Raw genomic sequence first — 16,413 nt, forward strand, 5'->3', positions numbered from 1 at the left:
TTCACACAGCTGAATAAACGTCAAACAGAAAACTGATTAAACAGAAGAGTTTACGTCAGTGTCCGGTTATATTTTAGACAGCAAGGAGCAGACGGCAGAGTTTCACTCCACCGAGGGAGCTCGTGACGTACTACCCGGCTTTCTTTAGACCGCGAAGGCCGGTCCTCAGGTGGAAGCAGCCTCTGAATTTGGACACCCCCGCTGTTTCCGGGCCGGCCAATAATAACGGTGACATTTAACGTATTTTATCCGATAAATAAACCCTGTAAAATATATTTATCCGCCCAAACAGCCCTTTTGAATGTCTCCCTAATTCTGAGGTCTCAAGGTTGGCAAGTATGGCCACAACACCTCACTTTTTTGCCACATTAATTGCAAACCACGGCTCAGCTGTTTGTGGAGGTAAAATACATCCGCACAATTACGCTCAGCCATTGTTGTGAGTGCGCACGCCAAGGGGCTGCGAGACATTTATACAGCCGTATTTCGCACATGACTATGAAAGGCGGAAGAGGAAGTAGTTCCTTTGAATGTAGGCAATCCGAATGTTATAGTTTCTTTCCACTGTGTTCCTGTTAATGATAAACTACAAATTTACTCTAAATTACTAAAATATCGATATTTTAATGTGAGAATCGATTCTAGAACATAAATGATTGGTATCGGAGGAATCGATATTTCAGGATCGATCCGCACATCACTAGCAGAAAGAGAGAGAGAGCGTCGCCCTGTAACCATGGCAACCGTAACGCTGCCGCCTGGAACGAAAGAACGTAGCTGTCAAACAAAACCCAAACAGTCCTGACCCGCGACAAAATGAAACAGGAAAGTACCGCAGTGTAATCCATTTATTTCAACAAAGTAACTGTATTCTGAATACCACCTTTTTAAACGGTAACTGTAACGGAATACAGTTACTCATATTTTGTATTCTAAATACGTAACGGCGGTACATGTATTCCGTTACTCCCCAACACTGTTAGTCAGCCACCGATTGTGCAAGTTCCCCCACTTAAAATGATGACAGAGGTCAGTAATTTGCACCAGAGGTACACTTCAACTGTGAGAGACAGAATGTGAAAAAAAAATCCATGAATCCACATGGTAGGATTTGTAAAGAATTTATTCGTAAATCAGGGTGGAAAATAAATATTTGGTCAATAACAAAAATACAACTCAATACTTTGTAACATAACCTTTGTTGGCAATAACAGAGGTCAAACGTTTACTATAGGTCTTTACCAGGTTTGCACACACAGTAGCTGGTATTTTGGCCCATTCCTCCATGCAGATCTTCTCGAGAGCAGTGATGTTTTGGGGCTGTCGCCGAGCAACACGGACTTTCAACTCCCGCCACAGATTTTCTATGGGGTTGAGGTCTGGAGACTGGCTAGGCCACTCCAGGACTTTCAAATGCTTCTTACGGAGCCACTCCTTTGTTGCCCGGGCGGTGTGTTTTGGATCATTGTCATGTTGGAAGACCCAGCCTCGTTTCATCTTCAAAGTTCTCACTGATGGAAGGAGGTTTTGGCTCAAAATCTCACGATACATGGCCCCATTCATTCTGTCCTTAACACGGATCAGTCGTCCTGTCCCCTTGGCAGAAAAACAGCCCCATAGCATGATGTTTCCACCCCCATGCTTCACAGTAGGTATGGTGTTCTTGGGATGCAACTCAGTATTCTTCTTCCTCCAAACACGACGAGTTGAGTTTATACCAAAAAGTTCTACTTTGGTTTCATCTGACCACATGACATTCTCCCAATCCTCTGCTGTATCATCCATGTGCTCTCTGGCAAACTTCAGACGGGCCTGGACATGCACTGGCTTCAGCAGCGGAACACGTCTGGCACTGCGGGATTTGATTCCCTGCCGTTGTAGTGTGTTACTGATGGTGACCTTTGTTACTTTGGTCCCAGCTCTCTGCAGGTCATTCACCAGGTCCCCCCGTGTGGTTCTGGGATCTTTGCTCACCGTTCTCATGATCATTTTGACCCCACGGGATGAGATCTTGCGTGGAGCCCCAGATCGAGGGAGATTATCAGTGGTCTTGTATGTCTTCCATTTTCTGATGATTGCTCCCACAGTTGATTTTTTCACACCAAGCTGCTTGCCTATTGTAGATTCACTCTTCCCAGTCTGGTGCAGGTCTACAATACTTTTCCTGGTGTCCTTCGAAAGCTCTTTGGTCTTGGCCATGGCGGAGTTTGGAGTCTGACTGTTTGAGGCTGTGGACAGGTGTCTTTTATACAGATGATGAGTTCAAACAGGTGCCATTCATACAGGTAATGAGTGGGGGACAGAAAAGCTTCTTACAGAAGACGTTACAGGTCTGTGAGAGCCAGAGATTTTCCTTGTTTGAGGTGACCAAATACTTATTTTCCACCCTGATTTACGAATAAATTCTTTACAAATCCTACCATGTGGATTCATGGATTTTTCTTTCACATTCTGTCTCTCACAGTTGAAGTGTACCTCTGGTGCAAATTACTGACCTCTGTCATCATTTTAAGTGGGGGAACTTGCACAATCGGTGGCTGTCTAAATACATTTTTGCCCCACTGTAGGTGTAATTTTGATTTTTTTTCCCTGAATTTCATGAAAATCTTTTAATCTTCAAGGTCATTTTTATGCAGAAATGTAGAAAGACAAGTGCTCAATAACCACTGTAACGTGGGATGACTAATAGAGAAATAATGCATTGATGCCACTGCTGTGGTTTTCAAAATGATTTAATTCGAAATCCCAGTTTAATGTGCCAGTCATGCACAAATGCAAAATACACCACGAAACTCATATAATGACAGAGAACCACATGAAACATGGTCACAAACTTTAAATACTGTTTACTTGGACATGTGGTTGTTGACAGCAGCACTGGGACACTGAAGCATTGCTATGAATATATAATTCTTTTAACAAACAATAATTTTGAGTGTTGATGTGGTTTTGTCAGCGTCACGAAGTTTAGAATTGAATAGAAGCAGGATGAAGTTCTAGCCCATACCATGTTTATGTAAAACATATTGGAACTCTCCAAAGTGTCTGGCGTAGGAGCTCAGAAAGTCCTATAAAGTGAATATTATTTTTCTAATCTTTAAATATTTGCCTTGAAGTCCTTGTAAACATGCCAATAGAGGATTTTATGCTTAAATTCTTTAATTAAGTTGTTCCAGGAATCCAGTGCAGCGCCGTCTCCGTTTGACCTCAGGACTCAGCTATGTTGTTTTGTGACAACAGCCAGTTTTGTGAGATTAAAGAGATCTGTAATGTGAACAGTTGTTAAAGATCTTTTTCTCACATTCTGTCTACAGTAAATCACCACAAGACCCGCTTCTTGGAATCAGCTTCTCTATTTGTCAGCAGTAAAGTCAAGACGTTTCACAAGTTGCCATTTTATGATCTGTGATATCAAATGCAAACCAAATGCAGCTTCTTCTAAGAAAAAGAAAGCATTATGTTTATAAAATCACATTTAAGCTTCTACAAGCTGTTATTGACAGAGAAGACGGGTTGTTTTGTTCACCGTTTTCTACTTTATGTAACATGTTGTATTGTGTCAATTTTTGATGGCATCTCTACTGACCTGTAATGACTCAAACAAAAACCCTCAAACAACACAAGTGCTATAAAATGATATTTATTACTGCATACTAATATAAATGTGATTTCAGACATAAGGGGATATAAACATTTAACTTGATCGTCCAGGTCAAATTACCGACGTGTCTCAGCTTGTTGGTCCCACTTACAAAGGAAACTTACAAAGTTGTACAATCACTTAGATGCAGCTGAAAGCAGGCTCAAAATGGCAAGAAATAGATTTTAATGAGTCACATACTGCATGATCAGCTGACTTGATTGATGTTGTGTCCAGGCGTTAAAATGATAAACATATTTCAGTGTGCTCTATTTCAGTCTTCCAAATGACGGCAAACACGTTGTCTGGATTCTCAGAATACGCACATTTCACGATTACTGAGAACAGTGAAAGCGTTTCTAACCACATCTTAGAAACACTGTACTGAAATTACGCTACATAAAATGGGTTCATCCTAGGCTTTTCTTTATCACTGGACTGAGTGTTATTAATATTGGCACTGTCCCATTTTCTTAAAATGAACTGTAACATGCAATTTTTTCTCCCCAAGTGACAATGTTGTGAATACAGAATAAATGTGTTCCTTCTGATGGGGAGTTTTTATATTAGATTTATATGTGATTATTAAGTGCTTGTATTCACTTTACTTTCAGCTACCTTTATCCTTCTCATTGTGAGATGACGTTAGATTAGATTAGATTTTTCTTCAAAAAGCGTTTTGTTTGTTTCTGTTGGCTGGCATACAAACAGAGACACAGCCACGGGGTAATTAACATGTAATGCACTTGCACATACACAAATGCTGGCAATGACAATGGTCAGTTACACAGGTGACTTTGCAGGCTCTACAAAGACTCACCACAGAAGTCTAGACAGACAAGTTCATGCAGCACGGCCCCTCCCCCCACTAGCAGCTGAACGCATCAACAGACTCTGCAAAGCATCTTAATTTATATCCTGTCTTTCTGAGGAAGTTTGAGAGGTCAGTAAAACTCCTGTTTCAAACACATTTAGTATTACTTAGTTAACACAAACATTAATCTGACTGGCATAAATGTTAGCATTAGCCATTTAACTGTTAGCAGCTAACCCACGTTAGTTGTCTGTTATCATTAAGCTAGCAGCTATGGCTAATAATGAAATATTAACGGTAATTTTGGAGCTAGGCAGCAGATTTTATCAGTCCTGCCTGTCTGTAAAGTTAATGGACTGTTAATTTAACATGAAGGCACAGTTGTTTTTGTAAAAAAACAGTTTCATTTCTCACTGGCAGCCTACCTCTTCAACTCTGTTCAGCAACAAAAACGTGGGACTAAGTCGACAGAAGCACAGAAAATGAACAGGGCTGTGGTTCAATCCTTTGCATGAACCAGCATTGTTCTAATATTTTAAAAGAAGTATGCCTATTTTGTCATTTTTTCATCTGCGGTGTTAGAAATAGCATCAGGTATTGAGTATTTTCCTGAGTGTCGGAATTCTAGTATCGCGAAAACCCTACTCAGGACATTACAGCCCAGCCCTGCTTCGACTGTCTGACCCTGGGAGACTAATTTACTGTTTAAAAAATAGATAATAATGATAATAAGAAGAATATGTGTGCTCCTGGTCACACTCCTCGTTCAAAGCTGCAAGCTCTTCCACTGCAATTTCCCGTTTGGTCTCTGGGTCTGAGCACCCAGCTGTCATTCCTAGTAACGATCCTCAACATAAAAGCTGAGTCTGTTTGAAACAAAAGTCGATGGTTGCTCTCTGCACAAGTTACAGGTCCATGATGCCTCATTTAAGTCATGTCTGACCTCAGCTTTTTATGGGCTGTGTTGTGGAACTTTTTAACCTTCCCTTGTTATGTGAGTTTTTAAATCATTCACTTACATACAGCTTAACCAGCAAATTTCTTTTTCCTTCCCAAAAGCTTTTACATGGCTCAGAAATGTATTACTTAAACAGCTCTCACAAAGCATTTTCAGACTAATTTCCAGCCACAGAAACATTACTGCTCTCCGATAGAGGTGAAATATTTGGCAATAATAACACATGGACACCTCACGTCTTTAGGTAACACAAGCTCTCCGTGTGCTTTGTGTTGTTTTCTTAGAAAAATAGAAGCTACATTGTAAAATTACTAAGGGTCACAGTTTCCCTCTAGCTTTCCCCGTGAGGTAATAAAGCTTCAACAGGTAGTGTTTTTCAGTGCTTATTCATAGCTACACAAAGTACTAAGGATAAATATGATGGTAAGTTTGCACTCTATATGTAAATAATACTGTACATACATTTACATAGTGGTTTGAATAAACATTCTGTATAAATGCATTTTTAGTGTCACCGAGTTGTCCTCTAGAGAGGCCTCAGCGTAGGAATATGAACGTGTTTATGTAGCATCGGTTTCATCAAAGCTTTTGCATTTACTATTACAGCCTGAGGAGGCACACTTCCATTATTTCATCAGCATTTTGGGGTTGATCTTTGAGTCTTTCAGTCTGCGGCGAGTCCTGTAGAAGTGACTCCAGGTTCCCCTTCTGACTCTGATCTGAAGGCCAGTTTGTTGGCACTGAGACTGCTGTTTGTCCCTGATGGGAGCACTGGTGTGTACAGGAGGAGGTGTGCAATTAGTGTGTTTGCATTTATGAAGAGCTTGTGTATTTCTGACTGGAACGGGAGCTGGAGCGGTCTAGTCCGTTACCGTGGCATGAGCCCTTCCAGCGTCCTTGGTCATCCAGATGAGATGTTCTGTAACACCAGCAACACAGGCAAGACTACGAAACAGCAAAAAAATATATAAGGTTTAGACTTTTGACAAATAGGTTTTCTTGTAAAACCACATTTGTAATTTTATTGCATACCTGGAAACAGTTTTTAAACTTTTGGCTGACAAAGTAGAGGGCAATCGGGTTAATGCAGGAGTTTATGGAGGCCATGTTGATTCCAATGTAATCCATCACTAACAGGAAACTGACAGATAAAAAAGCCAAGGTTTACATGCAAGACTACAGGAAGGTTCAGAATGGAGAACAATCGCACTGGCTATCTACGTGCCTACCTGAGCAGCTCACAGCGGTCGGGGTCATCCTCCTCATAGATTGTTTTCTTCAGAATACGGCTGAGATGAAGGGGCAGCCAGCAGAAAGCAAAAATCAACACCAAGCAGAACACTGTCTTTGCTACTTCCCTCCTCTGCAGCACACACACACAAAGAAATCAGAGGAACAGTAAGGTGACCATACCCAGCTCTTGATCTAATCACAATTCACAGGTTACTGTAATGTGTGGTGTACAGAAAGAAAGTTTTTGCTGTCATTGGTTAGCTGTATTTCACAAACTAATATAAAGATCCACTGTGCCAGTGAATTTAGTCATTAGTTTGAGTGACCAGTACTCTCTGAGAAGAAGTGATTCTTGTAAATTATAGCAGACATCGCCATTGCATAAGCTAATCAGTGTAATGGTTCCCAGCATGGCTGTCATCTGCATCTCTACCTGCTTCATGTGGTCATTGAGTGCGATGCGCATGCCTTTTTTGCGGCTGAGCATCTCACAGGACATGAGAGTGTAGAAGATTCCCGTGCAGACCAGAGGGAAACAGAAATAGAAGCCAAACAGCCACCAGTCCTTCGCTTCCTTGTAGAACTGGGAAAAAAACAAAACAAGGGTACTGGAAAAAATACATATCTATTTTTCAAGATAATGTCATGTTAAACCTGTAAGAGGCAGGTACAGTGCAACTTTGGTCTAAGTACATAAATCCATTTGTATCTCATTTGATCCACAAGTTTCCCAGAACTCTGCGTCATCAACATAATCACTGTTTTCCTGGCCTGTTGTACGTCTTTGGTGGATTAGCTGCGTCTTTGCTAATCTTTGCTTATATGGATAATGTTGATATTGTTGCTGATATTTCAGCTTGAATATTTACTTTGTTAAACCAACATAAAATTGTGTGTATTATATTTTACAGTACTGTGCAAAAGTCTTGAGCCACCCCTCTGTTTTTAAAAAAAAAATTTCCTAGGAAAAGTGGAAATAGGTGAAAACATACATGGAAATACAGCATACAAGGAAAAATACGAGTTTGTAAAATTGCAACAACCTTGAAAGCCAAAACATGACAGAGCCTCCACGGTGTTTTACAGATGCTGCAGACATTGAACTTTTACATACATGCTGATGATGACTTTCTTATTTCTTAAGGACATAATTTTCAGATACGATTCCTCTGACATAGATAATTGGATACATCTTTTTTTTAGGCCAGCCACTTCTTTTGCACCAAAACATGTTTTTGGGAAACACCTTGATGGTGCAGAATATTATTTTAATGCAAACATTATTTGGCTTCAAAAACTTTGCTGTGTTTTTCTGTTTTTTTCTTTTTTAATTCAGCTCAAGAAATGAGAACAAATAATGTGGTTTTTATGACAGGCTGCATTTAAAAAAGTGCCTAACGATACAATTTAAACTGTTTTTTTGCCAAGTTGACTGTTATGTGTAGACAACATTTACTCATCCCTCATAGATTAATGTTAAGCAGTTTAACAAATGAAAAAACAAAGGGGAAAAAAAGATCCTCTAAAAATGTTTAGGCACAAGGACCGGACTAAAAATGTGTGATGATGCAGGCGATGTCCAAACTAAATAAAAACTTTGAAAAACCTTCAGAAAGCCTGGAGGACTTAAAAAAAATAACAGAAACTCTGGTTTCCTGGAGATTGTAAAGAAATGAGGAGTGGCTTATGACTAATAAACAGTACCTTGATTCATAGCAATAATCAGCTTAAATCTGACTATTGATCAAAGCTGACATTGTAGGTTTATAAGATAATTCAAATCCTGATGACACATTAAAAGCCAGCTTCCTGCTTTGTTTCCACTGAACTGTGTGGTTCCTTCCTTCAGATTTAAAAGAACCAAAATATCTTTGTGATTTTGATCCTGCTGCGTGGCTTTATCAATGAACTGTGAAAAAGTAATTTGACATGTTTTGCCTGCAGTGTGTTGTATTGCATTTCTTTGCTGTCACTAATAACTTACTGGCAGAGTGATAAAAGGAACCTGATTAAAGAAACACTCTAATTGTATCATTGCTGTCCAGGCGCTTTACTTTGAAGAGAACCATTCTGTTGACATTTGCACTCGAAAGTAACATCAGGTGCAAGCTGAATAGAATCCAAGGGGTTTATTCCCCCTCAGCCCAATCCTAACAGATCCAAATCAACATGCTGGATAACTTTGACCATGTGTTTGTGGGAAAGTTTAATAATCCCTATCAAACATTTTGAATTGATACATAACTCCTCTCTGCCAAACTGAAGTTGTTTAGATCATATATCTCAGAAAGATGTAAGTATCCAGCTGTTTGGAGTTTTTCCATGTTGCTGGTTTTCATATTTTCTCAGCTAAGGCGGAGGTTCAGACGGCAGACAAATTAAAGGAAAAATCTGAACCTTTGACCCGGCAGCATCAAACATTTTAGTCCTGACGGGAGAGGTCACTTCCTCTCTGATCAGCTGCAGCAGTTTCACCTATCTGCAGAGGGGTCGTCGTGTGATTTGATGAGTTTATAATAATGTGAATCACCAATGACGAGGCACACTGAAACTGTTCTAGAAGCACATGGTGGCCCATCGCCTAACTTAGATATTGTGTGTTGTTCTTCTTCTTTAAACTGCCACCCTGTCTGTAATTGTTGGCAGGATTATTCAAAGACTAACAAACTCGATTTTATGAACGTCGGTGCAAAAGGACAAAGGACATGGTGGAAAGAAGAAGCTATTTTAGTTTAGCGCAGATCCCGATCGCTTTCTTTAAAAAATTACAAAACAGAACAGTGGATTTTTTTCCACTTTTGGTGTAGACCACTGATGTAAGTGGGAATAATGTGCAGCTGCAAGTTAATGTAGCCCACGGGAGGCTTTAATAAGCGAACAGGAGTTCTGTGAGGTACATCCACAACGTTTCAAGAAGGTACCTACATCATTTTAAGCTCTTTCTGCTATAAATTAGGTTCAGCCTGGAATCTAACTCTTACCACATTCTTGCCAACAAATATTACACACGACTTCCCCGGGCAAACTGATGTTCTGTGATCAACACATGGAGCTGTGCTGATGCATTTCTTTGATTTACAACAGTTTAGTTTTTCTGTACTGAAGGCAAAATGCCTGAGACATGTTTTTGTTTCTACACTTCGTATTTCTCAGGCTGTTTATCATCTGTTTTGCGAACTCATGGTATAAATTATAATGTTATGACACCCTTAGTTTAGCATATCTCAAATTTATTCTGTTTATAGCAAAACACTAGTCACCTTTAATTTAATTCAGTTTTATTTATATAGCACCAAATCGCAATAATAGTTGTCTCAAGGCTCCTTATATTGTAAGATAAAGATCCTACAATAATACAGAGAAAACTATCCAACAATCACATGACCTCCTCTGAGCAAAGCACTTGGTGACAGTGGGGTGAAAAAACTCCCGTTAACAGGAAGAAACCTCCAGTAGAACCAGGCTCAGGGAGCCATCTGCAGTTACTGGCTGGGGGTGAGGGGAGGAAGAGCTTGTATGTTATTTATTGTGTTAAGTGTCCTGCATTTTAATGAGAATGTCATCATTGCCAGTTGTTAGCCCAGTGTTTAAGTGATTTTTAGAGAATGCTATCAAGCTGACAGCCCAAATTAACATGGTGGACAACGTGATCATGTTGCAGAAATAAGAGTATAGGCCAAAATGTAGAAGAGTTTAACAATATCTTGTTAATTTCTGTGCACAGTGATGAAAATTGGGAAACCGAAGGTAGCAAAGGACACCTTTTTGCAACAACTAACACCTTATGACCTTAATACATTTATATAAAAAGTACTTGTGCAGTTTTTCCACCTCATACTGGTGACCTCTACATTGTGATGCTGTAAATTTTGACTTGACTGTGACAATCTGGTGGTTACCTTCATAAAGCTTGTGGTCTGTTCTGGATGCAACAGGCAAACCCTCAGCTTGGTGCCTCTGTATGGTATCTCCAACATGTCGAATGCGAGCGCCTCGGGAACTGCCAGCACCACAGCAAGCAGCCAGATCAGTGTCACCTCCACAGCTTTCCACAGTGGGATTCCCATCCCTTTCACCCTGCTCCATGATGTCACTGCATGGTAGCTATAAACAGAGACATCCATTAGCTGCTTTTAATACTAACACTTGTCAGTGTCTATGTATGTGTGTGGAGTAGTGGTGTACTCACCGGTCAATACTGAGTGCGCACAAGCTGAGGACGGTGATTCCCACCGACGCTTTCTGGATGAACGGCATCAGCTTACAGACGTACACGCCAAATGGCCAGTCCTCGGCTAACAGCTGCAGGAAAAAGAGACGGAGAGGAGAGAGTTTTGTAAATGTAAGAAGTTCACCTGTGTAAACATGCGGGCAGACCTCTTTGAGGTCCATTTAGGGGTCCTTCTTTCCTCGTGTCTTCTTTCATTAATACAGCTTCTAATGCCAAAAGCAACAACAGCATGTTCCTCGTGACTGCCAAGTCCATCTCCCAGGGGCAATAAGTTCTGCTCAGGGTCAGGACAGCATGTGTAACAACAAATTATGGCCACACATCTGAATATCAGAAGGGACTTTATATTTTTCAGCTGCTCACAGCAATCTGTACTGTTCGCTAATCTATCAGAGGTTGTAAAGCCTTCGCACTCTAAATGTTTCTTCATTAAATCAAAAAGTTGAAATGCATCTTAATACTCCCACAAAAAAGTTTCAAATATTGTTTTTTGGTTTAATAAGCTCTTGCAGGCTGGGATTGTCTGGCTGCACTAAAATCTCTGACCATTGGATAGTGCAAGTGAATAAAGTCCTTTCTATGAAAATCCTAGCATAACACTTTACATCTGCCTTTTTATGGGTTTGACAATCCCTTGAAGTTTTAGGTAGACAAGTCTGCAACATCAAATCTTACAAAGCAATAAATAAACCTGATTTATTTATTCAATTCAATTCAATTTTATTTATATAGCGCCAAATCACAACAAAAGTTGCCTCAAGGCAACTTTTGATACAGAGATAGATACAGAGAAAAACCCAACAATCATATGACCCCCTATGAGCAAGCACTTTGGCGACAGTGGGAAGGAAAAACTCCCTTTTAACAGGAAGAAACCTCCGGCAGAAAAAATTACAATTATCAGGTTTACATTTTAGGCAATGTAAACTGCTTTAGCTTGAAGTAATACTAAAGTAAAATACTAGATGCATCCTCAGCTTTGGTAATAAACTGAATCAATATTAAGTTTCTACATATTGTGTAAGTCAGCTAAATTATTTAATGAAGACTTTGTCATGCGAAACTTTCACTTGTATTAACAGTGAATTGAATTTTATTCAAAGATATAACTGTGTGATTTTAACACAGCAAACAGTTTCTGAATTAGAGACCTGAGAGACAGAGATCACATTAAAGTGACAAACTCCAAAATGAAGCCACAAAAAACAACAGACAAACAGACTCATAGCTGGCAGAGGGGTAATCCAGCAACCAGTGGGTAATGTAGCTATGTCCATCTTTTATGTACAGTCGATGTTAAACTATGAGAAGAATCATAAAGACACATAGTATAAATCTGGTTACCTTGTACACATTGATGGGGATGGCGATGACAATATATAACAGGTCTCCCAGTGCCAAGCTGCCAATGAGTACATTGGGTCCATTCCTCATACATTTGTTCTTATATATGATCCTGAGCAGTGTTGAGTTGCCAATGATTCCCACGACAAAGATCATGCAGGATATGATGGTGTTCACATATTTGAAGGCTTGCTTGATCTCCGTGGGGTTTATGCACATGGGGGGGTGCGAGCTCCGTGGTCGGCCCGGCTGCGAGGGTGGAAGAACAACTGATGCGTTGTTGTTGCCGGGTTCTAAAGCTTCAAGCCCACTTTGGGAGTCACGGACGAACCTGGAGGCTGCAGCCTCCGCAACCATCAGAAGACACAGCAGTGTGATGGCCCTCATCTTCACAGAAGCCTCACCCAAAGGTGCACAGAAGTAAGAAAACAAACACTTAAGGCACACACACGCATCCACCCACTGGGTCTTGCTCCACAGCTGGCAACGTCGGAGTCCAAGTTGTCCTGCAGAGAAAATAGTTCAACCATCAAAACAGAAAACTTGCTGCATGTGTGAAATGAAGACAAGCCTTCCAGAATGCATGCTGAGGTGAAAACCAGCAACGATGGTGAGTTCACCGCTTTGGCCTAAAGTATTTCTAACAAATGTTAGATTCTCAGGGCGCATAAAAAGATATTTATGGTTTGAAGAGGATGACTTTTGATTCATCTAGAACGCCAAAAGCACGTCTGTGTTTTTGTTTACCCTATAAAATATGTACTTGTTGCTGATCCTGTGATTTTTCAACTTGGGGTTCACATTTACAGTTCTGTACCAAATAATTATAAAAATAACTACTGAATGGATTATTAAAAAGTTTATTACATATAATAATGCCCCTCTGAGCATGACCAACATCACCAGGTGCAAATTTAAATTTCTCCTGTGCTTTGGTTTATGGTGAAAATTCTTTTTTTGAAGAAATTAAAAAAAAGAAACCCGTTTAACAATCTCAGCGACCCCTGCAGTATGTTCATGGATCAACTAAGAGCAAAATCATCCCCACACCATTGAGCCAGCCTATTGTCGCTCGATCCAGTAATTATAAAACAAAGCAAACATTTCAAGCACAATCCTGAGTAAGCAATTTGCTCTTGAATCAACAGGCGTCACAATATATTTAACTGAGTACATGTGCACGTATATTAAACACATCATCAAAGCAGCGTTTTTATGCGATGAAAAAGAAGCTGTAAAATAAAGGCTGGTGAACAAAGGGAGCAGGAGGGATGAAATATTGATGAAAACAGTGTTTGTGTGTCCCGTGCGCTCTAACATTGATTCTTTCTTTCACTCATAGAGGACTCTAACTTGGCTATGAGCCCTCTCAAGAATCATGCCCCCCCCCACCACACACACACCCTCAGAATGGCCTGGAGCATGGAGGGATAAATGGGCTGATTGACGAATACAACCGCGTCTATAGAGACATGCTATCGGGGTGAAGACGTACACACACGCTCACACACCACACAGACACACTCACACACACATGGGTACAATCTTCATCTTGGCGCAGATGAGCAAACCTCTTTGACATGATGGTTTGGAAAGGCAACAATTTGCGGACACACAGGGTTACTTTTAAATAATCATGTCAGAATACACTTGCATTTGCAAAATTTAATGCAGTTGCACTAAAAGAAGCAACATACGCTTGAGCGCATGCACACACACACACTCGCTCAAAGACAACTGCTATTCATAAATGCATTTGACTGAAAAACACTAGTTGGTTCTGTTCTCACACACAAAGACAGAAAATCACATGGGTCAACTCACACACATATCACAAGAAATCAGTTTTGAAAAATGTGGCCATCGTCCAAACGTATGTCTCGGTCATGTGAATGATGCCTTTGTGTTGTGTAACATGGCAGCTCATTAGGCTATGTTAGAGCAGAATTGTCTGATTTAATTGGAAACCTGAGTTTTAACTGGCCCGATCCTCTTAATCTAATAGATTTGGCTTTAGAGACCATCTCCAACCTTTAGCTCTGCTGGCTCCACATCTGAAGAGGTTGAGAGAGAGGGAGGGGGAATGTTGGCAACCAGCTGAGCAGCAGTGGAAGGGATATTGCGGTGGTCAGATAGTGTATGCCTGTGCGTGGGGGCTGAAGGTGGGAGCGCAGAGAAGTGTTGAAAACTGTGTTTTTAAAAACAATGAAATGCAGGAAGACACAAGAGGCCAGGACAGGAGAAAACTGACAACTTGATCTACCGTACAATTTGGAAGGACAATAAAATAGGGAGGAATGCACAGGAAAGGGAGAGCCAGAATGAAGGAAGGGGGTATCTGAGCTACAATGAAGAAGAGGGCAGAAGTCATGAGAGTGACCTCAAAGTAAGAGATGGCAGGAAGATTTTAGGAAGCATTTATCCTCAGCATAAATTTCCAGGATGTCCATGATGTGAGGAAATGACATCAAACTGTCTTAATTTTCTTGGATCTTCACATTCTGAATTATCCGAGCAGCACACAATAAATGTGACTGTTGAAAGCAACATGTGGTTTTCATCCCAAGCTGTGGAAAGGAGGTGGCTTCATTTTATCATTAATTTTATAGCGCTGGCTAGATAATTAGTTGGCAATAAAAGTGCAACAATCAGATAAAGCTTCGCATGCCTTTATGACTGAAATGATTCCCTGCGGCAGAATACAGCCGCTGAAAGTTATGTATTTTTTTTTAAAAGTGAGAACACAGTGCGCATAAACCTGAAAACTGTATTTTTAGACAAAAAGCTTGGGAGCTTGTATATCCGAGCAAACAAATCCCGCATAAGTAAAGTTTATGGGAATATTTGTTGAACATCGTCACGTTGTCCCTGCTGTTTAGAAGCGCAATGTCTAAAATCATGTGCACATCATCACAGTGCCGTTTTACATGGCTGTGAGGGGATAAAAACCAATGCTTCCAAATGTTTCCAAATCCACCGAACCTGAATTTAGGTAATAGTTAAACAGCCTCCTTTAAAAAAAAAAAAATCCCTATTAAAGTGTTAAATGTTTCTCCGACAGTGCCCTGCAGGATCTCCAGGGTGAAAAGATCCGATAAATCCTCTCTAGCAAGAAGGAAAAGCTCTTCAAAGATTTACTCTTTTGATGGTGTTGTGATGCATTCATGCCACACATTTTAAAGACAAAGCCTGCGCGCTTGCAGGTTCTGGAAGCGACAAAGGTCGCAGCCTGAGATCAGCTGGTGATGCGGCGCACAAGCCGCTCGTTTTCAGCTCTGCAGCTGTCCGAAAACTACACGATCATGCAGGAGCATCAGAGGGCAGGCTGAAAGTAGGTTAAAGCATTCATCAAGTCCGGCACAAAGGACTGAATGGGGTTCAAAGCAGTAAATATAAAACTCTATGACATGGCAACAAAACATATTTGGCATGCAAAGTGCAAACTTCAAAAAGCCCGGAGAATGCAGTAGCAGACGCACAAGAGCAGTTAATATATACACAAAACTGCAGATAGATAGATAGATAGATAGATAGATAGATAGATAGATAGATAGATAGATAGATAGATAGATAGATAGATAGATAGATAGATAGATAGATAGATTGTAGTCTAGTATAACATAACATACATTTGTTGTTGCCTCTCCATATTTAAATTGAATCAAATGTTAATTATTAAATTAATACCAGCTTCACTCGACTTACCGGACCGCGCTGTTATGATGTGCTCAAACTCAACGTTTTAGATCAATATTCCTCTGATTGGCCCGAAGCTGTTTGTGTGAGTTCCTGGCGTTCAGAGTTCACACCGTGCTTAGCTGTGCGTAAAACCTCTCCTCCCTGCTCCGCCTGCGCTCTGAGCAGCCTCCCGACAAGTCGAGGGGGTTAAATACCCAAGCCGGGAGGTTGCGAAAGCAGCCAATCAGACACAGCCATCCTTTCCATTGTGTTGTCAGGATGAATGCAGGAAGACTTTAGAAATACATCTTTTCAATACTGCAGATGAAAAGCTTATCGGATTGTTCCCGCAAAATAATAAATGTGTAATATATGACCTTTCCTTTGCTGTTTGCTTGTTTTATGGGAATCTTTTTTGCCTTCAGCCGTTCTCCACTGATGAGCCTCTTCAGAATCATCGACTCCATCTCCAGGGGAAAACTGAGGTGGGTTGCACCAAATATATCTCAGTTATT

The 16,413-nt window shown here is 40.5% G+C and overlaps 1 protein-coding gene across 1 annotated transcript; it reads right to left on the minus strand.

Moving 5' to 3' along the window:
- Window positions 1-3,624: 3,624 nt before the first annotated feature.
- Window positions 3,625-16,068, minus strand: LOC146581954 (endothelin receptor type B-like). The gene is made up of 9 exons (XM_085288785.1): window positions 15,926-16,068; window positions 12,221-12,726; window positions 10,835-10,947; window positions 10,545-10,749; window positions 7,079-7,228; window positions 6,642-6,775; window positions 6,445-6,553; window positions 6,285-6,357; window positions 3,625-6,183 (listed from the first exon to the last, which is right to left on the minus strand). The coding sequence occupies exons 2-9, from the start codon at window positions 12,605-12,607 to the stop codon at window positions 6,077-6,079; spliced, it is 1,278 nt and encodes a 425-aa protein (XP_085144911.1). The 5' UTR covers window positions 12,608-12,726; window positions 15,926-16,068; the 3' UTR covers window positions 3,625-6,076.
- Between the last annotated feature and the right edge of the window lie 345 nt (window positions 16,069-16,413).

This window comes from Mchenga conophoros, linkage group LG2 (genome assembly GCF_057382185.1).
Source record: "Mchenga conophoros isolate Kocher_MC1m ecotype Shallow Benthic linkage group LG2, M_conophoros_male_GT1.1, whole genome shotgun sequence".
Taxonomy (NCBI): Eukaryota; Metazoa; Chordata; class Actinopteri; order Cichliformes; family Cichlidae; genus Mchenga; species Mchenga conophoros.